Raw genomic sequence first — 24,785 nt, forward strand, 5'->3', positions numbered from 1 at the left:
TGAACGTAAAGCTTTGTTTATACCTGGTGCTAACGTGTCATTTGTCCTGATCTTGTCCACATTGATTGCCCACATTTTCAGAAATATGTCTACACGTCATTAAAATGTGTTTAATATCCATCCTTTGTATCTGCATTGTGACCAGAGTTCCAGGTCCCTCCCTATAATATGCAAATGATTTGACAGCTATTCTTTCAAAATATTATTGATTTGTTTTAAGACACATATTGATGCCATAATTCAATGGTGCCACCTGTCAGTGATTTTAGAAGGGATAATGATTTAAATGGTTTCACTGTCCAGAACTGTCTACACTTGTAAGATATCCTACCTCCGGAGGTGGTCAGAAAGATCTGATCACATTGAGTCTTTTAATCGTTTACACTGTCTGAAAATGTGGGCACAATCAGAATGTGAACAAAATCAGGACAAGGATGGATGTTGGAACCAGGTATAAACGGGGCAACATTTTGCAATGTTCAGGAGCAATCGGGACTCAACTGAAACTGTTCTTCTGAAGATGGAAACTCTGCTGAATAACCCAGTCCTTGTAAAACCCAAGGATGTAAGACCCCACAGTGCTTTGTACACTTGGCTCATACATAGGTCTGTAGGGGAGAAGCCAACAAAGAGTTGACATAAGTGTGACAATGAAGACAAAAAACAAAGAAGAATTGGAGACTTTTAACCAGCACAATATTATATGTACAAAAATATCAATTTCCACCACGATACAAACCAATTACCTCTTTGGGTGAACTCACATCAACTAGGCTTGGCATCAAACTTCAGAAACCCTTCTTGTCATAGAAGACATCTACACCCATATTAACACAAAGAAAGTGAGAAAAAAAACACACAAAATAAAACAAACATAAAAGCAGCGGTATTTACACCTTGCGCAAAGGAAAAGGCCTGGTTTTTGCTAGCTTTAAAAATTGCATTTAGGGCTCGATTCAATCCATACCGCTGAAGTTGAACTCTATAGCGTGATTGAAATGTAAAGGTCATTTTGCGATTGAGCCGACATATGCAGTGTTTACCGTGAACACAGTCTCTGCTAACGCGGGCACGTTGACTTTACACTTCTATTTCGCAGTGGCGCTGAACCTCCGTGACTTGGAACGTAATCGAGCCCTTTACGTTGTACTTGAATCGTACCTAATCATCTACAGACAACTTTCACTCCTGGTTCATTTCCATTAACTGAATTGTACAGTTTGTTACATAGTTACAAAAAAAAATGGTAGGATATGAAAGCAATTCTTATATGTAATACTTATAATGCCACACTTTGCTGCCAGTCAAATAGGGTAAGACAACTTCGCTCGGGTACAATTCAATTTCTTAGCATGTCTATCATTGCTTCCAGGTGGAGTACCACAGAGTTGAGTAATCGACTGGCGCAGTAGGTCCTCCCCTCTGCTGCCAAGGCCAACTCAGCCCAGTACTGACTGGCTGTAGTGCATCTAACCAGTGCCCAACGTTCAGTGCAGCTACTCCAAACAAAACGCTGGAGAGTAGCTACATCTTTTCACGTCCATTTTAAAACATTACACATACAATTTCCTTTTCTTGTCTTCTTCTCCTATGACAACTTGATGAAACATCAATGCCCTTTCATAGGTGACCCCTTTCTGGTGTCCACCCAACGGGGTTAAAGGTCAGGGAAGCGGCTGGGGTCCTCGTTGTACTCATTGGGGATGGTGAAGATGGACTCCTCAAACTCGTCGTAGCGCAACTCTTGAAATGTCACCGTGGCCGTAATGGTTGGAAAGACGGGGATATCTTTGTGGAGAGACGACAAATGTAAACATGTTATAACATCAGGGAATATAGCTGGTCAGCCAGTCAGCAGGCGTCCAACTGGATCTCTTATATTTTAGAATATGTTTCCCACTAAGCAGTATACTATACATAGTAATACTATACATAGTACTTACCCAGTTTGACAGGGAAACCAGGAGGGAGTTTCATTTGAACAAACTCTCTGAGTTTATTAAAGTGCTTGAAGGGTGCTATCACCTCCAGAACGTTTAATAACCTGAAAATAAACAACAACAAAAATAACAGTCTTTTATTCTCACTCAATGAAGAATGGATTGCATGCATCACTTCATGCCAGAGAGCACAGCAGGTTACAGTCACTAGCACATTCAATTAGCGATGGGGATAATCGCGAGAAAACGAGGCCTCTGCACACCACAAAAGTGAGGGTTAACATTTTTGTTGTTGGTGTGATTACTGATCAATTAACTTATACATTTATAATTAGTAGGTGTTGTTTGTTTTAACAAACCTTTTTATTTTTTTGTACTTATGTCTTGTATATTTTTTCTGTTGTGTTGTGGTTTTCATGTCAGCCCTTGGGCTTCCAACCACACCTGCACACCGTTTTTTTTAGTATTCATTTGTTTTTTATCTGTATTGTTGTCTATCGTGTGTTTTCTTTGGTGCAAATAAATAAATGCACCGTGTCCACCAACCTCTTAAGCCCATTCATTCACACAAACGTCATCTCAGATTTCAATACTTTATGAAGAAGAAAGAAAATACATTATTAAAATGTATCCCGCCTGGCAACTACTTGTGTCAGTCTAGACTTCCAAGTTCATCTGGGCGTAATAGAAGAGGATGCTTACGATTCAATGCTCAGAGGGAAGTCTTGACTCATGGCTACGGTCGCTTTGAAGTTCTTCTTGCTCTCTTTGCATACCAGGTCTCTTCCTAGATGAGGCGCTCTGAAGGAGGGGAAGAGGGAGAATGCCCAGTCACAAAATGAGGTGAAATTACTTTTTTGAAGGAAAAGAAAGGAAAGAAAGAATCCCCCCTGGGGAGGAGAGCAAGGTGGAGCAAGTTAGAGCAAGGTAGAACAAGTTAGAGCAAGGTAGAGCATGGTAGAGCAAGGTAGAGCAAGGTCTGACTAACTGTGATCCTGAAAGTAAATAACTGATGGGAGAGAGTGAATAGATAGTGGATGATAGGGAGAAATGTGTTGTAATAATGGTATGGAGATGATGCATTTGGGTAATTTTTAAAATAATTTGTCTTACAATAGAATACACATTTTCTGTGAGGAACCACTCACTACTAGGTGGTAGAAGTGGGAAGCAGTAACCAGTTGCTACTGACACCGCATACCCATCAAGTCGATGGGTCAAGTTTCTCCAACAGGAAGTAGAACAGCTCTCCACAGCTTTAATTGATGAGGTAAGAGGGAATCCACCCTGTCACAACTGTACATAAGTGATCTATCAGTCTGTCCATCAATCCCCCTGGCAAGATGGCACTGCAGTGGATAGCAGCCGTCTTACGGGCTCCTGACCTATTTTGAGTGTTTTTTTACGCTGATCGTAACTTTTTTGTACATAATGTTTCCAGCATAATTTCCTATGATGGAAAACAGCTTCAGGGCATCAGAATGGATGGATAATGTTTCCAGCATCATTTCCTATGACCGAAAACAGCTTCAGGGCATCAGAATGGATGAACATTCCAACTTAAACGAGATGGCACCTCTGGACATTCTGCTTCCTCCGGACCAGGAACTAATCCCCGGGACTCAAAAGCGGAAGCGGCAGCGAAAGAGAGACAGGCGAGGCGGCAACCTGACGAGAGTACATTGGCGAGCAAATAGACCACCATTGCCCTCTGTTGTATTGACGAACATGCAGTCACTCGAGAACAAACTGGAAGAGCTCCGCATCCTCTCAACGGTACCTGAAAAACTGTAATATCCTATGTTTCTCAGAGTCTTAGCTGAACAGGGGGAGGAGAGGTGTGTCTCTTTGTTAACAACAGTTGATGCGCAATCTCCAATGTCAAGGAAGTCTCAAGTTAGAATACCTCATGATAAGCTGCAGACCATACTAATTAATCTACATTTTTCGTAGCTGTCTAGTTACCACCACAAACCAATGCTGGCACTAAGACCGCCCTGCCTTTGGAAAATCAGACTGACTAAACTCAGCAAAAAAAGAAACGTCCTCTCTCTGTCAACTGTGATTCTTTTCAGCAAACTTAACATGTGTTTGCATGAACAAATATTTGTATGAACATAAGATTCAACAACTGAGACATAAACTGATCAAGTTCCACAGACATGTGACTAACAGAAATTGAATAATGTGTCCCTGAACAAAGGGGGGGGGGGGGGGGGGGGGGTCAAAATCAAAAGTAACAGTCAGTATCTGGTGTGGCCACCAGCTGCATTAAGTACTGCAGTGCATCTCTTCCTCATGGACTGCACCAGATTTGCCAGTTCTTGCTGTGAGATGTTACCCCACTCTTCCACCAGGGCACCTGCAAGTTCCCGGACATTTCTGGGAGGGGGAACAGTGAGAGGATGTTTTTTTTATCTGTGACCAACAGATGCATATCTGTATTCCCAGTCATGTGAAACACATTGATTAGGGCACAATGCATTTATTTAAATTGTCAGATTTTCTTGTATGAACTGTATCTTAGTAAAATCTTTGAAACTGTTGCATGTTGTGTTTATATTTGTGTTCAATGTAAAAGAGCATATTTTCCATAACCAGTAGGTAGGTAGGTAAGAAGGCAGGAAGGAAGTTAGGTCTGAACATAACCTGTAGGGAAAACAATATATGATCTATACCTGGCATGTAGGTTTGTCACTATATGGAGGAGGGGAATGGGCAAGGTATATGCAAATGAAATACTGTAGTATTTACTACAGTTTTTTGTAAATGTAGTTTTTTTTGTGGACTGTAGAGTTTTTACGGACATTACTGTAGCATTTACTACAGTTATTTTGTGGATAATACTGTAGTATTTACTATAGTAATCTACAGTACACTACCGTTTACTACATAATTCTATAGTACGTACTGTAGTATTCTACAGTAAACCATAGTCTTTTTTCATGTGGGCTGTGACATGCTTAATAGTTGTCAGATGAAGCGAATGCTAAGATACAGGACAGTTTCGTTCCAGCACAGACTGGAATATGTTCTGGGATTCATAGGATATTATTGAGGAGTTTACCACCGTCTTCATTGATAAGTATATTGACGATGTCCTCCCCACAGTGGCCGTACGTACATACCCCAACCAGAATCCATGGATTACAGGCAACAACCCAATGAACTAAAGGCTATAGCTGCCGCTTTCAAGTAGCGGGATACTAATTTAAGGGATGCTTATAAAAAACCCGCCACGACCTCTGACGAGCCATCAAACAGCCAAAGCATCAATAGAGGACTAAGATCGAATTTTACTATGCTGACACTTGACAGATGTATCAAGGCTTGCAAACTATCACAGATTACATAGGGAAACCAAGCCGCGAACTTCCCAGAAATGCAAGCCTACCAGACGAGCTAAATAACCTCTATGCTCGCTTCAAGGCAAGCAACACTGAACCATGTATGAGAGCAATCAGACAACTATGTGATCTCACTCTCCGTAGCCGATGTAAGACCATTAAACAGGTTATTAGCATTTGCAAGGCCGCAGGGCCAGACGGAATACCAGGATGCATACTCACAGCATGCGCTGACAGCTTGCAAGTTTCTTCACCAACATTTTCAACCTATCCCTGAACCGGTCTGTAATACCAACTTGTTTCAACGGCAAGGTAACCTGCCAAGAACGGCAAGGTAACCTGCCTTTATGACTATCGCTCCGTAGCACTCACATCTACAGTATAGCCATGAAATGCTTTGAAAGTCTGATCGTGGCTCACATCAACACCATCATCCCAGACCTACTCCAGTTCGCATACCACTCCAAAAGAATCACATATGACGTATTGTATGAATGCTGTTAATTGACGGCAGCTCATTATTCAACACCATATTCCCCTCCAAGCTCATCACCAAGCTCAGGACCCTAGGACTGAACACCTCTGCAACTGGATCCTGGACTTCCTGACGGGCTGGCCCTAGGCGGTGACTTTGGCAACAAAACATCCGCAATGCTGACCATCAGCATTGTGTGCTTAGTCCCTTACTGTATTCCCTGTTCACCCATGACTGCGTGGCCACGCACGACTGCAACACCATCATCAAGTTTGCTGACAACACGACGGTGGTAGGACTGATCACCGAATACGGTGAGGTAGTCTATAGGGAAGAGGTCAGAGACCCGGCAGTGTGGTGCCAGGACAACAACCTTCCCTGAACGTCAGCAAGATAAAGGAGCTGTTCGTGGACTACAGGAAAAGGAGGGGTGAGCACGCCCCCATCTACATCGATGGGGCTGGCTGTAGTGGAGTGGGTTGAGAGCTTCAAGTTCCTCGGTGTCCACATCACTAAGGAATTAACATGGTCTACGCACACCCACACAGTTGTGAAGAGGGGATGACAATGCCTCTTCCCCCTCAGGAGGCTGAAAAGATTTGGCATAGGCCTCAGATTCTCAAAACTTTTCACAGCTTGGTACGGCAACTACAAGGCGCCACAGAGGGTGGTGAGTACGGCCCAATACATCACTGGGGCCGAGCTCCCTGCCATCCAGGACCTCTATACCAGGCTGTGTCAGAGGAAGGCCCAAAACATTTTCACAGACTCCAGCCACCCAAGCCATAGACTGTTTTTCCTGCTACCGCACGGCAAGCAGTGCTACTTACACTGACAACCCAACTCACACATACACTGTATACGCCCACACACACATAACACGCGCACACATGCATACTGACGCCACACACACACACATACACACACTCTTTCACAGTCACCACATACGCTGCTGCTGCTACTGTCTTATCTATTCTGTTACCTAGTCACTTTACCCCTACCTATATGTGCATAGGTACCTCAATTACCTCATAATATCTCTTCCTTGTTCACATGACTGCCCTTAACCAACACAAAAACATCCTATGGCGTTCTGCATTAGCATCGAACAGCCCCCGTGATATGCAGCTGTTCAGGGAAGCTAGAAACCATTATACACAGGCAGTTAGAAAAGCCAAGGCTAGCTTTTTCAAGCAGAAATTTGCTTCTTGCAACACTAACTCAAAAAAGTTCTGGGACACTGTAAAGTCCATGGAGAATAAGAACACCTCCTCCCAGCTGCCCACTGCACTGAAGATAGGAAACACTGTCACCACTGATAAATCCACCATAATTGAGAATTTCAATAAGCATTTTTCTACGGCTGGCCATGCTTTCCACCTGGCTACTCCTACCCCTGTCAACAGCACTGCACCCCCAACAGCAACTCGCCCAAGCCTTCCCCATTTCTCCTTCTCCCAAATCCATTCAGCTGATGTTCTGAAAGAGCTGCAAAATCTGGACCCCTACAAATCAGCCGGGCTAGACAATCTGGACCATTTCTTTCTAAAATTATCTGCCGAAATTGTTGCCACCCCTATTACTAGCCTGTTCAACCTCTCTTTCGTGTCGTCTGAGATTCCCAAAGATTGGAAAGCAGCTGCGGTCATCCCCCTCTTCAAAGGGGGGGACACTCTTGACCCAAACTGCTACAGACCTATATCTATCCTATCATGCCTTTCTAAGGTCTTCGAAAGCCAAGTCAACAAACAGATTACCGACCATTTCGAATCTCACCATACCTTCTCTGCTATGCAATCTGGTTTCAGAGCTGGTCATGGGTGCACCTCAGCCACGCTCAAGGTCCTAAACGATATCTTAACCGCCATCGATAAGAAACATTACTGTGCAGCCGTATTCATTGATCTGGCCAAGTCTTTCGACTCTGTCAATCACCACATCCTCATCGGCAGACTCAACAGCCTTGGTTTCTCAAATGATTGCCTCGCCTGGTTCACCAACTACTTCTCTGATAGAGTTCAGTGTGTCAAATCGGACGGTCTGTTGTCCGGACCTCTGGCAGTCTCTATGGGGGTGCCACAGGGTTCAATTCTTGGACCGACTCTCTTCTCTGTATACATCAATGAGGTCGCTCTTGCTGCTGGTGAGTCTCTGATCCACCTCTACGCAGACGACACCATTCTGTATACTTCCGGCCCTTCTTTGGACACTGTGTTAACAACCCTCCAGGCAAGCTTCAATGCCATACAACTCTCCTTCCGTGGCCTCCAATTGCTCTTAAATACAAGTAAAACTAAATGCATGCTCTTCAACCGATCGCTACCTGCACCTACCCGCCTGTCCAACATCACTACTCTGACGGCTCTGACTGAGAATACGTGGACAACTTCAAATACTTAGGTGTCTGGTTAGACTGTAAACTCTCCTTCCAGACCCATATCAAACATCTCCAATCCAAAGTTAAATCTAGAATTGGCTTTCTATTTCGCAACAAAGCATCCTTCACTCATGCTGCCAAACATACCCTTGTAAAACTGACCATCCTACCAATCCTCGACTTTGGCGATGTCATTTACAAAATAGCCTCCAATACCCTACTCAACAAATTGGATGCAGTCTATCACAGTGCAATCCGTTTTGTCACCAAAGCCCCATATACTACCCACCATTGCGACCTGTACGATCTCGTTGGCTGGCCCTCGCTTCATACTCGTCGCCAAACCCACTGGCTCCATGTCATCTACAAGACCCTGCTAGGTAAAGTCCCCCCTTATCTCAGCTCGCTGGTCACCATAGCATCTCCCACCTGTAGCACACGCTCCAGCAGGTATATCTCTCTAGTCACCCCCAAAACCAATTATTTCTTTGCCCGCCTCTCTTTCCAGTTCTCTGCTGCCAATGACTGGAACGAACTACAAAAATCTCTGAAACTGGAAACACTTATCTCCCTCACTAGCTTTAAGCACCAACTGTCAGAGCAACTCACAGATTACTGCACCTGTACATAGCCCACCTATAATTTAGCCCAAACAACTACCTCTTTCCCAACTGTATTTAATTTATTTATTTATTTTGCTCCTTTGCACCCCATTATTTTTATTTCTACTTTGCACATTCTTCCATTGCAAAACTACCATTTCAGTGTTTTACTTGCTATATTGTATTTACCTTGCCACCATGGCCTTTTTTGCCTTTACCTCCCTTCTCACCTCATTTGCTCACATTGTATATAGACTTGTTTATACTGTATTATTGACTGTATGTTTGTTTTACTCCATGTGTAACTCTGTGTCGTTGTATCTGTCGAACTGCTTTGCTTTATCTTGGCCAGGTCGCAATTGTAAATGAGAACTTGTTCTCAACTTGCCTACCTGGTTAAATAAAGGTGAAATAAATAAATAAATAAAAACATGCATTGACTCCCGATTCGCCAGTCTCTAATTAACTATGCCCGCTTCTTAAGTAGGTGTCTTCTTAATTTGTTTGTACAGTACTGATGAAGGCATAAGGACTCCATTCCTTGTTTTTTTATAGCACCTTGCACTTCTTTCGAGCGTGGATTCAATGAATGATATTATTTCTGCATCTCGGGCCCCCTTGGGGTTTTCCTCTTCATGGTTTTGAGTGTGTTGAGTACTTTTTCCGAACACTACAGATATTTTCTCTCCCACACACCGGACGCGGTTCATTCTAGCCTGAGCGCTAACCCTCATACTGGCTTTCCCCCTCCCTGTCTATACCCATGTCGTTTTGACTCTTTATTGTTATTCACTGTGTATTTATTCCCTGTGTCACTATATCACATTTGTAACTCTGCACTGTTGGACCTTTAAGTGTGCATTTCACTGTTTGTCTACACCTGTTGTTTACGAAGCGTGTGACAAATAACATTGGATTTGATTCGATGTAACCTTGTATGTAGTCATTTGAGACTAAAGGAAGTGTGTAAGAAGTGTACTTGTGAGAAGGTGATGGTCACACTTACTTTCCGTTTTCTGCGTTGATGTATTCCTCCCAGGAGATATTGTTGGGTGAAGGGGCAGTTAATGACTGTCGCCTCACAGGCTAAAGAGAGAGTGGACATACATATGAGTGGCAAGAACAGACACCTGGCAATAGAAATCTACACCGAGCAAAGTCAATCATCAAACTGAGCACAGAGTACACAAATCTCATAAACAAAGTCACAAAAAAAACAAAAACACATTCAGACATAACAAACAGCACACTAAAAGCATAAAAATCCCAAGCTAATCACTTCAATAAGGATTTCTTTTGCTGAGTTGTTTGTAAGATTTTGCCTACAATCGTGGCCAAAAGTTTTGAGAATGACACAAATATTAATTTCCACAAAGTTTTCTGCTTCAGTGTCTTTAGATATTTTTGTCAGATGTTACTATGGAATACTGAAGTATAATTACAAGCATTTCATAAGTGTCAAATGCTTTTATTGACAATTATATGAAGTTGATGCAAAGAGTCAATATTTGCAGTGTTGACCCTTCTTTTTCAAGACCTCTGCAATCCGCCCTGGAATGCTGTCAATTTACTTCTGGGCCACACACTGATGGCAGCCCATTCTTGCATAATCAAAGCTTGGAGTTTGTCAGAATTTGTGGGGTTTTGTTTGTCCACCCGCCTCTTGAGGATTGACCACAAGTTCTCAATGGGATTAAGGCCTGGGGAGTTTCCTGGCCATAGACCCAAAATATCAATGTTTTGTTCCCCGAGCTACTTAGTTATCACTTTTGCCTTATGGAAAGGTTCTCCATCATGCTGGAAAAGGCATTGTTCGTCACCAAACTGTTCCTGGATGGTTGGGAGAAGTTGCCTGTGAAGCCCTTTTTTTTGCAAAGCAATGATAACGGCCAGTGTTTCCTTGCAGGTAACCATGGTTGACAGAGGAAGAACAATGATTCCAAGCACCACCCTCCTTTTGAAGCTTCCAGTCTGTTATTCAAACTCAATCAGCATGGCAGAGTGATCTCCAGCCTTGTCCTCGTCAACACTCACACCTGTGTTAACGAGAGAATCACTGACATGATGTCAGCTGGTCCTTTTGTGGCAGGGCTGAAATGCAGTGGAAATGTTTTTTTGGGGGGGGATTCCATTAATTTAAATGGCAAAGAGGGACTTTGCAATTAATCTGATCACGCTTCATAACATTCTGGAGTATATGCAAATTGCCATCATACAAACTTAGGCAGCAGACTTTGTGAAAATTAATATTTGTGTCATTCTCAAAACTTTTGGCCACAACTGTATATCCACCTGAGGTGAATGAAATGTAGGATGCACAACCACGTTTGGGTCACTAGAGGGCCCAAATACATCACTAATGCTGAGAGCGGGATTGACCACATGAACAACACAGTGCCAGTGGTAAAACCAACTTGATGATTTTACAGCTGCACACAAACTGCATGAATGAAAATGGGTCATTTCAATACAGCACAGACTCAGTCGTTAATTCTCGACACGTGCCTCGTTACCAGCACCTTGACCTTAGGTTATCATCTCTCTGGACATCAAAGTAGCAACGGCTATCGAAATTGTTAAAAGGTTTTAATAAACGCAACAGTCAGACAATGGACAAAGATACTCCAAACGTTTTGAATTTGTATAATCGATCAGATATTGACTGAGTTATAGCACATAAACGTTTTTACTGGCACGGACAAATAACAAATGGAATTCAGGGACTTTTGTGGGATCTATTGAAACATTCATATTTTTTTCTCTTAGAATACACTCATATATACATTTTCTTACTGTATCAGCAAATCGTTTTTATTCACTGTTAAAATAAAGAAAATGACGTGTCCCTCATTTGCATAATCACCCAAGGTGTGTTTGTATATATGCATACATTACCATAAAGGGGAGGAACAGAGCTGCAACCACCAAACACTTTCTTTGTCTACCCTACCTGCACTCACCTGCTCTGTCCACCCTACCTGCACTCACCAGCTCGGTCTATCCTACCTGCACTCACCAGCATTGTTTACCCTACCTGCACTCACCAGGGCTGTCTACCCTACCTGCACTCACCAGCTCTGTTTACCCTACCTGCACTCACCAGGGCTGTCTACCCTACCTGCACTCACCTGCTCTGTCTACCCTACCTGCACTCACCAGGGCTGTCTACCCTACCTGCATTCACCAGGGCTGTCTACCCTACCTGCACTCACCTGCTCTGTCTACCCTACCTGCACTCACCAGGGCTGTCTACCCTACCTGCACTCACCAGCTCTGTCTACCCTACCTGCACTCACCAGCTCTATCTACCCTACCTGCACTCACCAGCTCTGTCTACCCCACCTGCATTCACCAGGGCTGTCTACCCTACCTGCACTCACCAGCTCTGTGTACCCTACCTGCACTCACCAGGGCTGTCTACCCTAGCAGCACTCACCTGCTCTGTCTACCCTACCTGCACTCACCAGCTCTGTCAACCCTCCTGCACTCACCAGCTCTGTCTACCCTACCTGCACTCACCTGCTCTGTCTACCCTACCTGCCCTCACCAGCTCTGTCTACCCTACCTGCACTCACCTCCTCTGTCTACCCTACCTGCACTCACCAGCTCTGTCTACCCTACCTGCACTTACCTGCTCTATCTACCCTACCTGCACTCACCTGCTCTGTCTACCCTACCTGCACTCACCAGCTCTGTGTACCCTACCTGCACTCACCAGCTCTGTGGACCCTACCTGCACTCACCAGCTCTGTCTACCCTACCTGCACTCACCAGCTCCGTCGAACCTACCTGCACTCACCAGGGCTGTCTACCCTACCTGCACTCACCAGGGCTGTCTACCCTACCTGCACTCACCTGCTCTATCTACCCTACCTGCACTCACGTGCTCTGTCTACCCTACCTGCACTCACCTGCACTATCAACCCTACCTGCACTCACCTGCTCTATCTACCCTACCTCCACTCACCTTCTCTGTCTACCGTACCTGCACTCACCAGCTCTGTCTACCCTACCTGCACTCACCAGGGCTGTCTACCCTACCTGCACTCACCGGGGCTGTCTACCCTACGTGCAGTCACCAGCTCTGTCCACCCTAACTGCACTCACCAGCTCTGTCTACCCTACCAGCACTCACCAGCTCTGTCTACCCTACCTGCACTCACCAGGGCTGTCTACCCTACCTGCACTCACCTGCTCTGTCTACCCTACCTGCACTCACCTGCTCTATCTACCCTACCTGCACTCACCAGCTCTGTCTACCCTACCTGCACTCACCTGCTCTATCTACCCTACCTGCACTCACCAGCTCTGTCTACCCTACCTGCACTCAACAGCTAGGTCTACCCTACCTGCACTCACCTGCTCTATCTACCCTACCTTCACTCACCTGCTCTGTCTACCCTACCTGCACTCACCAGCTCTGTCTACCCTACCTGCACTCACCAGGGCTGTCTACCCTACCTGCACTCACCAGGGCTGTCTAACCTACATGCAGTCACCAGCTCTGTCCACCCTAACTGCACTCACCAGCTCTGTTTACTCTACCTGCACTCACCTGCTCTATCTACCCTACCTGCACTCACCAGCTCTGTCTACCCTACCTGCACTCACCAGCTCTGTCTACCCTACCTGCACACACCTGTTCTGTCTACCCTACCTGCACTCACCAGCTCTGTCTACCCGACCTGCACTTACCTGCTCTATCTACCCTACCTGCACTCATCTGCTCTGTCTACCCTACCTGCACACACCTGCTCTGTCTACCCTACCTGCACTCACCAGCTCTGTCTAACCTACCTGCACTCACCAGCTCTGTTGACCCTACCTGCACTCACCAGGGCTGTCTACCCTACCTGCACTCACCTGCTCTATCTACCCTACCTGCACTCACCTGCTCTGTCTACCCTACCTGCACTCACCTGCTCTATCTACCCTACCTGCACTCACCAGCTCTGTCTACCCTACCTGCACTCACCTGCTCTATCTACCCTACCTCCACTCACCTTCTCTGTCTACCCTACCTGCACTCACCAGCTCTGTCTACACTACCTGCACTCACCAGGGCTGTCTACCCTACCTGCACTCACCAGGGCTGTCTACCCTACCTGCACTCACCAGGGCTGTCTACCCTATGTGCAGTCACCAGCTCTGTCCACCCTAACTGCACTCACCAGCTCTGTTTACCCTACCTGCACTCACCAGCTCTGTCTACCCTACCTGCACTCACCAGCTCTGTCTACCCTACCTGCACTCACCAGGGCTGTCTACCCTACCTGCACTCACCATCTCTGTCTATCCTATCTGCACTCACCAGGGCTGTCTACCCTACCTGCACTAACCAGCTCTGTCGACCCTACCTGCACTAACCAGCTCTGTATACCCTACCTGCACTCACCAGCTCTGTCTACCCTACCTGCACTCACCAGCTCTGTCGACCCTACCTGCACTCACCAGCTCTGTGTACCCTACCTGCACTCACCTGCTCTATCTACCCTACCTGCACTCACCAGCTGTGTCTACCCTACCTGCACTCACCTGCTCTGTCTACCCTACCTGCACTCACCAGGTCTGTCTACCCTACCTGCACTCACCAGCTCTGTCTACCCTACCTGCACTCACCAGGGCTGTCTACCCTACCTGCACTCACCTGCTCTATCTACCCTACCTGCACTCACCAGCTCTGTCTACCCTACCTGCACTCACCTGCTCTATCTACCCTACCTGCACTCACCAGCTCTGTCTACCCTACCTGCACTCACCAGCTCTGTCTACCCTACCTGCACTCACCTGCTCTATCTACCCTACCTCCACTCACCTGCTCTGTATACCCTACCTGCACTCACCAGCTCTGTCTACCCTACCTGCACTCACCTGTTCTGTCTACCCTACCTGCACTCACCAGGTCTGTCTACCCTATCTGCACTCACCAGCTCTGTCTACCCTACCTGCACTCACCAGCTCTGTCTACCCTACCTGCACTCACCTGTTCTGTCTACCCTACCTGCACTCACCTGCTCTGTCTACCCTACCTGCACTCACCAGAGCTGTCTACCCTACCTGCACTCACCAGCTCTGTCTACCCTACCTGCACTCACCAGCTCTGTCTACCCTACCTGTACTCACCTGCTCTGTCTACCCTACCTGTACTCACCAGCTCTGTCTACCCTACCTGCACTCACCTGCTCTGTCGACCCTACCTGCACTCACCTGTCTGTCTACCCTACCTGTACTCACCAGCTCTGTCTACCCTACCTGCACTCACCAGGGCTGCATTCTGTAATTTTTTACGTTCTGTAACGTTGAATTGAACGGAAATTATGCTGTGCTGAACGACCAGTTGAAAAACAAGGTGGGTTGGTTGTGGGTTGGAGAACGCTGTCAGCATGGCCACTGCCCTTTAAAAAATGTCACTCATTGCTTCAAGCCACACCTCGCCACGCCCACCAAACAGAAGCAAACATGCCTCAAAGTCTGTTCAAAAACGTTTTGGGGAAATGTGTCGTTCAGTACAAACTGTTCTGCAACGTAGCAAAGGTTCAATCAAATGGAATGTTTTTATGTTCTGGAGAGTCGAAATGCTGAAATGTGACCAGTACGTTTTTACATTCTCAAACATTAAATTGAACGGAAAAGGTGCTGTACTGAATGAACAGTTGAAAAACGGGGAGGCGTTGGGTTGTGGGTTGGGGAACGCTGTCAGCATGGCAACTGCCCTTTAAAAACGTCACTCATTGCTTCAAGCCACACCTCGTCACACGGGAGAAAACGTACCTCAAAGTCTGTTCAAGAATGTACAAGAACATTTTGGGGAAACGTGTCATTGAACTGAACGCACCTCTGCACTGCTTCATTAATGACTGATGTTGTCACGTTCTCTTGCAACTAGGGTGTCAACAACGGGATACCCTCGGATTAAAAATCAAAACGCTTGGCTCTAGATTACACCTATCTAAACATACTTTACATTGTTTGCGAGATCAAACAATAATGTGATTACAATCCGTGTTCATTTATCAAAAGTTGCTTTCATTTTTCAGCGCATCTAATTTGTAAACATTTCAACTGCATTAAATGGTTACTTTTTCAAATTCCTTCTCTTTCTTGTGATGTAGGTGTCGAAACGGTGTGTTAAAATTCCCAACAAAGCTTTAAAGTTCTTCCAGATTCAACGGAAAGACAGTCTTTTCCATTGAGCCCATTCCAGCCATTACCGGCGTGTTTGACAGGTCATTACAAATGTTAACGGGGGGAAAAAACACTACAGGCACAAGCAAGAGTATGAAAGAGTCACAGGAGTCAAATGAAAGCAATCAATCCAGCCAGATTTATTAAGTGACAAGTGGATTTTGCGCGTTGCTAGCGACTGACCCACCACACAGGCTTACTACCTCACATTGGCCAGGACAACTGGCTCCTCAACAGTAGGCTACTGCCAACACTGAAGACTTGGCAACATCGAGGATACCAATCGACGCACGTCCACAAATACGCACGTATGCACAAAAACACAAGCACACCCACACCAATACTGAACTCTCTCTAACTGACCCCTCACTATGAATGGCTGTGTTTTCTGAGACGTGGATTGAGAAGCATCCACTATAATGTACCTATGGCCTACTTCAAGAGAAGAAAGACGGAACTGGCACCAGATGATACCGTCTGTACCTCATCATTCAAACGTAGGGTTCCCTTTACTTCAAACTGGACAACGTTATTATCCCTATGTGACCCTGAGCGGTGGTGGATCACGGTGTTTTGATGCATTTGCCGCCGCCCCTGTTGTTGTGACGGGGGCAGAGTACACACAGCCTCCAGCCAGTGATCTCCTGGTATGCCAGTCCGTCTGTCGGCCAGTGCCACCCGTCGCTCCGTGGCACCAGGGGTTTTAGCCTTCATCCACCCAATCAATAGTACAGAGCCCTGCTTTAAACCCCCTGCTATCTGTGTCCCCAGGCGCCGCGCTGACCCGCTCTGCTATGCCGCCACCGCCGGGAGTAAACAGAGGGGGACGTCAGTGCTGGGACGAACTTGGAATGTTATTTTTCCCCTCAACCTACTTCTGCGAAACAGTTTACACTGAGCAGGGAAGCACTTATACAAACATGGATGGATGGATGCACAGCGAACTGTGTAAGCAGTTTTTCCCGTTCAATACTGTGCTGACCTGACCTTGACCTCTATGCTCACAGGTTTTAATACCGGTTAAATGCACAGTAAAAAATCTACTTTGGGCAACAGATGAAAAATGCTTAAAAGCATTTACCGTCACAGTACAAGGACAACAATACCACAAGAAGTAAATACCATAGGACACATCGACAACACAAAACCCAGTTCCTGACAGGACAGGACTAACGAAAACAACAGAGCCGTTAAAAAGCATCTATTGAGCATTGTGAGGCAGTGACTTCCCTGTGTGGCAGCTTTATGTACAGTACATAGACAGGGGCTCCCAAAGCAAACTCTCGAATGAGCTAGAGGCCGAAAGAGAGGGAAAGCACTGTTACTGTGTGTAAAGTTCAGCTGTGAGCTTCCATCACTAGAGGGGGGTGTTGTGCCTGATATATTTGCGCAAAGGTGGAGGAAAGGGGTCGGAATGCCACAGACGAGGATTAGGGGGGCGGTTTTCATTCCGACAGACGGTATGTCCATATAAAACTACAAAGAAACCCAAGAGGGGTGTGGAGTCCAATTGAAGTATTTCCAAATAAACCATGCAGACGTGTTTCACATCAAAAGAGCCCGATGCTAAGGGGAAAAATATGACGCTCTCGTGGTCCATGTAGCATTGACATGTTTTGGTAGGAGTGACTGGAGGTGAGAGGAGATCCCATAGGATGGTGATAGGAGAGTGGCAAGCAGTGAGGTCAGAGGGCGTACCCCGAGAGTTTCCGGACTGGACTCGCACTTAGGCTGCAGGTACAAGCAAACAGTATCTTCACTTAACACATAGCAGCCAGCTCACACCCGCAACAGGGGACATCATACCAGTAGGCCCCAGCAGAACGTTCTGGATATGAAAATATGGTTAAGAGTTGGGTGCATGTTTACATTGTGGCCATATTCCCGTCCTCTGCAGCCAGAGGACCTCAACAGCAGAGCTCACCTCGTAGTTCTGCTCAATGAGGTTCCCTCCTTTGCTCAGGCTCTCCATGATGGCCTTGTTCCTCAGGATGTCCTCCTCGCTCAGGTGCTCCCGACGCTTCCGTGACTCCAGCACCAGCCCGTTCACCGAATAGAAATCCGCCAGGAAATTTCCCACGCGCTCCTGGAGCCACAAAGGACAAGAAAATAAAACCTCTGAGTCACCAATTTCCCTTCAATACACCTCAAAGGACCGAGACAGACAGCAATACCCCCCCCCCCCCACACACACACACATGAACTCTCCCCTCAGGTGAACACCTGTGGCTCTCCCAGGAGGCTTATCAAACACGACCACTATGTTTTGGTTACTCTGTAGCCCCTGAACTTTGAGGTGTGAGAAGGACATGGGCGTCCTGTACTGCATGGAATAACAAGGCCATACTGTAGATCAGCAAAGGTCACATTTGGAGATGGAGAGGTAGTATTCGACAAAAGAGATGTATAAAAACCAACCGTTTTGTCCTCTCGGAACAGCCAGCCGGTCTGGGCTCTGGAGAAGGTGATGGACTTGGTGGAGAGAGTGGCAGAGTAAACATCGCTGCTCATAAGGATGTCCACCTCTTCCTCGGTCTCCATCTCTGACTCCTGCAACACAGGGAACACAGCCCTCTGACACACACACACACACTTCACAGACACCGGGGATCATTTTGAAAGGCAAAATACTGAGACATCGAGCGTCACTAGCTCGACCTGCAAGCAGAAATGCACAACGGTATGTTTGCGTGCGCGCGCGTGCGTATTTGTGCGTCTGAGAGCGTGGGTGTATGCGCACGTGTGTTTGTGTGTGCGCGTGCATGTGTCTCACCTCATGGTGTATCCGCTGGTACACCTTCTGTTCATTGTCCAGCACCGCAAAAGACTCAGAGGGGATGGCGTCGCCATTAAAGATGAAACTAAGGTCACCACGCTGGCACTTCATATCTGTGAAGTCTATTAGGGTGGTGTCCAGTCTATGACCAATCAGAAAGAAAGGGAAGGAGGGATAGAATTGAAATTCAAACCACTTCATGAGCCAACATAATGTCAATAGCATCAGCAACAGCACATTAAAACAGCACATATTGCCTCTAGTTCATGTCTACACTAATTGCTTCATCACATCTACATAATCCCTCCACACCCATCAAAAACCAAAAGAAGACTGAAAGAAGCAAGGAGAAATGGAGAAAGAGAGAGTCACAGTGAGGGACACACACACACACACACACACACACACGGAGTATAAGTACACGTTCTTGTTACCAAGCAACATACAGCGTAAAAGTAAAGGTTTTTTCAATAAAACTAAAGAACTCAAACTTGGTCTCTAAAAGCTCGGAGACAGCTTTTGTGTTAATAGTTGCCGTGGGCGACAACCCATTTCTATGTTTTCCGACAAAAGCTAGTTCATTGGAGTCGTGGAGGAATGAGGTGTGACAACAAAGAATATAACGGAACTACTTTATGGGCTGCACATAGACACAAAGTGGAGAGTGAGAGGTATGACAGAGCTGAGAATTTCAACTATTGGAATGTAAATTAAGTTATGCCTAGGTCGGTTTCTTTCCCACCTCGGGAATATCAAACAGACATTATGAAAGTCTATTAGACAGCTTTCAACCCTGGTAAATAAATGACAACCTACGCCCTCACTTCACCACTTTCTCACCACCACACACACACACAGTTTGATATGCCTGAGAATGATTTGCCCTGAATCTCCAGTGTTGGATAGATTCAGAGCATGGTAGAGGGGGTGGGGAGGAGGGGGGCAATTTGTGAGGCAGGTAACCTAGCAACACTTTAAAACTCTTTCATTTGTCTGTGTGTGTGTGTGTGTCATTGCTGAGTGGGGTAAAATAGAGGCCCTTTGAAGAACAAAACAGCCTAAACCTGGCTTCTCACTGAACACTGAAACTCAGCAGATCAACATACATTAACCAGGCTGCTAGCACATCAAAGCCAGACAAGCAAATTGTTTTTCGTTCTTGTTTTTTTTTTCTGTTTGTATTTGACCCTCTTGCCTCATCGCTGCAACTCCCCAACGGACTCGGGAGGCGAAAGTCGAGTCATGCGTCCTCCAAAACATGACCCGCCAAACCACACTTCTTAACACCCGCCCGCTTAACCCAGAAGCCAGCCACACCAATGTGTCGGCGGAAACAACGTTCAACTGACGACCAGGGTCAGCCTGCAGGTGCCCGGCCCGCCACAAGGAGTCGCTATAGCGCGATAAGCCAAGTAAAGCCCTTTTCTGCCAAACCCTCCCCTAACCCGGACAACGCTGGGCCAATTGTGCGCCGCCCTATGTGACCCCCGATCAGGGCCGGTTGTGATACAGCCTGGGATGGAACCTGGGTCTGTAGTGATGCCTCTAGCACTCAGACAAGCAATTCTAACCACACTGTGTATTCAAACTGTGAATAGTGAATCTTGTTTTGTTACTGGATGGGACTACTCGGCGCTGGTTCAATTATAATGGAGCCGGTAGGGGGGTAAAGTTAAGGCAAACGTACGTGCTGATTCTCTCTATCTACGTGTAATTATTTGGAGAGGGGCGCAGAGGTAATAGATCTGCAAACAGATGCCGTGTTACTCAGTCACAGCAGTGCGAGAACGGATTTCACACTCTAGTTAACCAAGCTTGTCGTTAGCCGCCGTGCTGGGGCTGGCACTACAGCTTCCCCTAAGCTGGGAGAGGGTGTAGTGTTCAAAGCCAGGGTTTTCTAATCAACTGAAAAGGGGCCCTAAAAGCCTGAAAGTGCTTCAAAAAAGGGCTTTGTCGAGGCATATTGACTTTTATTATCGTGGGTTTTTACCATATCACATTGTCCTTTTCAGTATAATACGGAAGGCTATGGATATATCACTCCGTAGAGGCGCCTGTCTAGTAAATGTTGTTGGCATGTCAATAGGGCAAGCATCAGTACCTGACACTTTCCCCATCCAATAAGACTGCATCTCTGCTCTGCCAAGACTCTGAACCAGATGGCTGGGGCAGAAACAGACTGGCACACAACCAGGACTAAAGATTGGTGATGATCAGTGTATCAACTCAGCTGAGGAGAACAAGCAACATTGTGTACTGTGTGTGTGTGTGTGTGTGTGTTGTGTGTGTGTGTGTGTGTGTGGGCAAGCTGTACATAGGCTGTAACAGCTGAGAAAAGTCCAGACAGAATGATCTGTCCAAGGCATAGCCAAGGGGTCCGTCGGTGACACTGTGTCGATACTTACGTGTGTGGTTATCTCTCTGACACGCTTATTTCTTACAATGATCTCACCTTACCGGCTTCGCGCTAATTATCGCTTGTTACAACTTCATGAAAACGAGGGGTTATTAAAAAGGATTACTTGACTTACCTGATGTTGATGCCCTGTTTGTAGATCTTACACACGTCAGAGGGCAGGATTCGGGAGAGCAAAGGCACTGCAACATGGGGGGAAAAGACATGGGGATAATCGATAGGCCTAGGCATTGAAACTCCACTTAATAATGAAAATCACCAACCGCTTCAAAGCCCATGCCAGCAACAGAATATGTGGTTCTGCAGTTGAATATGTAATGCTCTTTTTACAAGTACGGTATGAGGGAGGCCAATTCAAACCCTTGGAGGGCACCATCCATGTTCCAATCACCACACTAACATGCTATAATATATTGCTAAATTCTAATGTACAGTATATGTCGGTATGCTAGTGTGGATATTGGAACAGAGCCCGTGAATGCCATGTGTGCACTCAGTGCACCTCTCTGATAGGAAATCTAGTACAGACTGGACAATGTGTCTGTTTTGAGACTGTTCTACCCCCAGCATATTGAATAGGGCTGGTGGAGCCCTGGCTTCTCTCAATGTGAGTGCAGTGCATAACACTTGGGTTGTATTCTGGGAGGTGAAACGTTCAGAACATTGCAGATAGAAATGGAATGAATAGAGCTGGCACAATTCCCTATTATATCTGCTCTGCACTATACATTTCTATGTGAACGTTCTGTAACGTTTCACCCTCCCGAACAGTCCTAATAGAAAGGCATCTATCTCCCAATACAATCTTTGGATTTGAGCCCTTGCCACTCAGGGGCACTACAACCCCTGTCAAATACTACCAAACTAACACTTACACAATCAGCAATCCTTTCTTTACTGGGAAATGTTTAACGAGAAATGTTGACACACTGTTAGCATGCTCTCTGGAGTCCACTAGACATTTAGCCAAAGAAATGTGGGACATTTGTAACAGCATTTCTTCTCTAATTAATTCAGTGAAACGGTAAGAAGTTCAATGGATCTAAAAGATAAGCTTAATTGAAGTAGGCATTCATAGGCCTTAGTAATGCTGGTGGTGTGACATTGTAATTACGTGTAGCCACCACCAGGGGGAGGGTCTGCCTGTGTGGGGAGGCGAGGCCACTCCCTACAGAGGATTACCTCAGTGTTGTAAACAATCTCTCAGTATCACTCTGTCCCCAACCAGCCGGGCAGAGAGCCCTTACTGACACCCACATAATTGGGCTCTCAGAGATGCTACCACCTCTCTCTCTCTCTCTCTCTCTCTCTCACACACACACACACACACACACACAGCGTAACAACACCAACCATTCTGGTAATTCTAAATCAACTTTAATCTGGTTAAATGCACTTTGTGTAGTTGAAAATTGCAAAGAAACTGAACCGTTGTAGTGAGTTGACCTGATCATATACTCATCGTATACCTGTATAGATGCAAAGCAAACTCACCCCAACTTTGAAAGTCCCAGTGAAGCTCAAGATAAAAGTCTCCCAGCTGGAGAAAAAAAGAAGAAGAATTACAATAGGATTAGCAATCAAAATATACCAGAGAGAGTAAACGGGAGGAAAAGTACATAAACATCTCTGTATCAAACATAGATTTTCTCGAATGAGTTTAGGATCCAATATGTAGTTCAAATGCTCTGAAATTACACAACTGGCCCACCTAATCCCAGGGTACTACTGACCGGAAACCAAAAACCTCCAGTGACGTAATATGAATGATTGCGCATCTCTGAGGAGATATAATCCCCTGGAGTCAGGAGAAAAACTATCGGGGACATCTACGCCTGCTTCGTCACAAGAGTTACAGTTAAGAATTCTCGTTGTCTAACACACGACAGGCTCCAAGGCCTAAAGCGGATCTTATTTCCCTTTCATCTCCTTCCTCTTATCGCTCCCCTCGGGGAGTCACAGTTAACCTGGCTGTGGCCTATGCCCAGAGCACCAGATGTTTATGCCCACAGAGAACCCTCAATAACATCATGCCGGCTGCAGCACTGCAATGCTCCCCAAAGCCCAGACTATCAACTGTGTGTGTACATGTGTGTGCGCACATGCGTTCGTGCGCATGCGCGTGTATGTGTGTGGAGTGGAAAGCATCTGCCTTCCCCGGTGTCATGCCATCCAGGGAGGTTTGTGAGAATGTCACCGCTCCTGCAGGTTGACCCTTCCTCCCTCCCCCCCGGAGCCCATGTTGCTGTCTGTTTGCATATTCCTTGAGCGTAGGCCTGGGGGAATACTTACTGCATGCCGAGAGCTGTGCTATGGTGCCGCTTTGTTGTGATGACCATAGATAGTGTGTGACTGAGTGACTGAGAGAGGGTCTGTATGTATGTGTCTGTGTGCGTGCCGGAGAGTGGCATTTCTGACGGGGAGGACTCTGCTGGCAGATGTGGAGTGAGTACACAGCCTGCCCCGCAGCGCATTGGATCATGCTTCATTTTGGGAGAGGAGTAAGATAGGGAGGGGAGAGGTGGAGAGGGTAGAGACGAGGTGGGAATACACAATATATCAGCCTTCATATCGGTTTCAGATATGAGAGATCAGGGATATGAAACTAGAGGAAGGAGGGAGAGAGAGAGAGAGAATGTACCGTACCTCTTTGAGGGCATTCAGTAGCTTTGGCCTCTTGTCCTCCACACTCTCTCTGGACTGCTGTTTGAGCTTCCTTAGCAGCGCTGTGACTGACAGAGAGAAGAGAGGAGGGAGGGAGGGGTGAGACCACAACAACTACATACAATAACATCAAGCATCATTACTGGAATCTCTACACTCTTAGAAAAAAAGGTATGGTTAGGGTACAGTATTGTTCTTGGGGGTACACAAAATGGAAAATGCACATAATGGTTAATATATACACTAGATGACTGACAGGGGTGCTGCTTTGAAGCCACCGCAAATCCATCTTGGTACTCCCCCATCATTGTAAAACATATTTTGTATGAATTCCGTTCATTCCTATGGAGAACTGCTTCTTCTGAGGAGTGCCTATATGGCCAACCGGTGGCTTCAAAGGCTCTTATTGGCCAATAGATAGCATAAGCAAAGGTTTATAGACATCATTGCACAATGCTGTTTGGTACCTTTAAGGGTGTGGATAATTTTTTTTATATAAATGCACAACCATCACAATCTCATACCTCTTCATTATCATATTTCCCAGCATGCCCTATTGCAGGTAGATAAAAAAAAAATGTTTCAATATATGTGTTTTTGCATATACATTGATTAATTGATCTTATGCTACACAAAGATAAATAACATACATCTTTCTAAACTGTTAGTAGTTGGATTTATTGCACCCATTACTGAGATGGTTGTTCCCATTTAGATAGTTTAGGTGGTCTCATTTATCAATTTTCCCTGCCTTGGCAATCATTCTAAGTACAGGTTGCACATGATTAAAAGTAGGATTTACTGTACATATCACTTTGCAAGCCAGCATAATGTTACTTGCCTGATGTGACCTGCAAATCAGGAGTTTCAGACCACTGTATTGGGGTAAAAACTAGGCTGTCAAAGTAGTAGCTTATGATATACAGTGGGGTCTGAAATGATAGAAAATGACTGTATAAAATAAATAATTCAAATACTGAGCTATATTGTATAGGGAAATTGT

General features: G+C 45.8%; 1 protein-coding gene across 1 annotated transcript in view; it reads right to left on the minus strand.

The window, feature by feature from the left end:
* Nucleotides 1–669: 669 nt before the first annotated feature.
* LOC110524182 (ankyrin repeat domain-containing protein 13C) overlaps nt 670–24,785 on the minus strand; it is an 88,312-nt gene continuing 64,196 nt past the window's right edge. Inside the window, exons 4-13 of the mRNA XM_036977978.1 lie at nt 23,765–23,850; nt 22,613–22,658; nt 21,234–21,300; nt 18,700–18,844; nt 18,345–18,476; nt 17,851–18,012; nt 9,748–9,827; nt 2,643–2,741; nt 1,944–2,044; nt 670–1,788 (exon numbers count right to left, since the gene is read on the minus strand). Of these exons, the coding sequence (XP_036833873.1) occupies nt 1,658–1,788; nt 1,944–2,044; nt 2,643–2,741; nt 9,748–9,827; nt 17,851–18,012; nt 18,345–18,476; nt 18,700–18,844; nt 21,234–21,300; nt 22,613–22,658; nt 23,765–23,850 (1,049 nt within the window). The 3' untranslated portion in view covers nt 670–1,657. The remainder of the gene's footprint in view (nt 1,789–1,943; nt 2,045–2,642; nt 2,742–9,747; nt 9,828–17,850; nt 18,013–18,344; nt 18,477–18,699; nt 18,845–21,233; nt 21,301–22,612; nt 22,659–23,764; nt 23,851–24,785) is intronic.

This window comes from Oncorhynchus mykiss, chromosome 5, assembly GCF_013265735.2.
Source record: "Oncorhynchus mykiss isolate Arlee chromosome 5, USDA_OmykA_1.1, whole genome shotgun sequence".
NCBI classification, from domain to species: domain Eukaryota; kingdom Metazoa; phylum Chordata; class Actinopteri; order Salmoniformes; family Salmonidae; genus Oncorhynchus; species Oncorhynchus mykiss.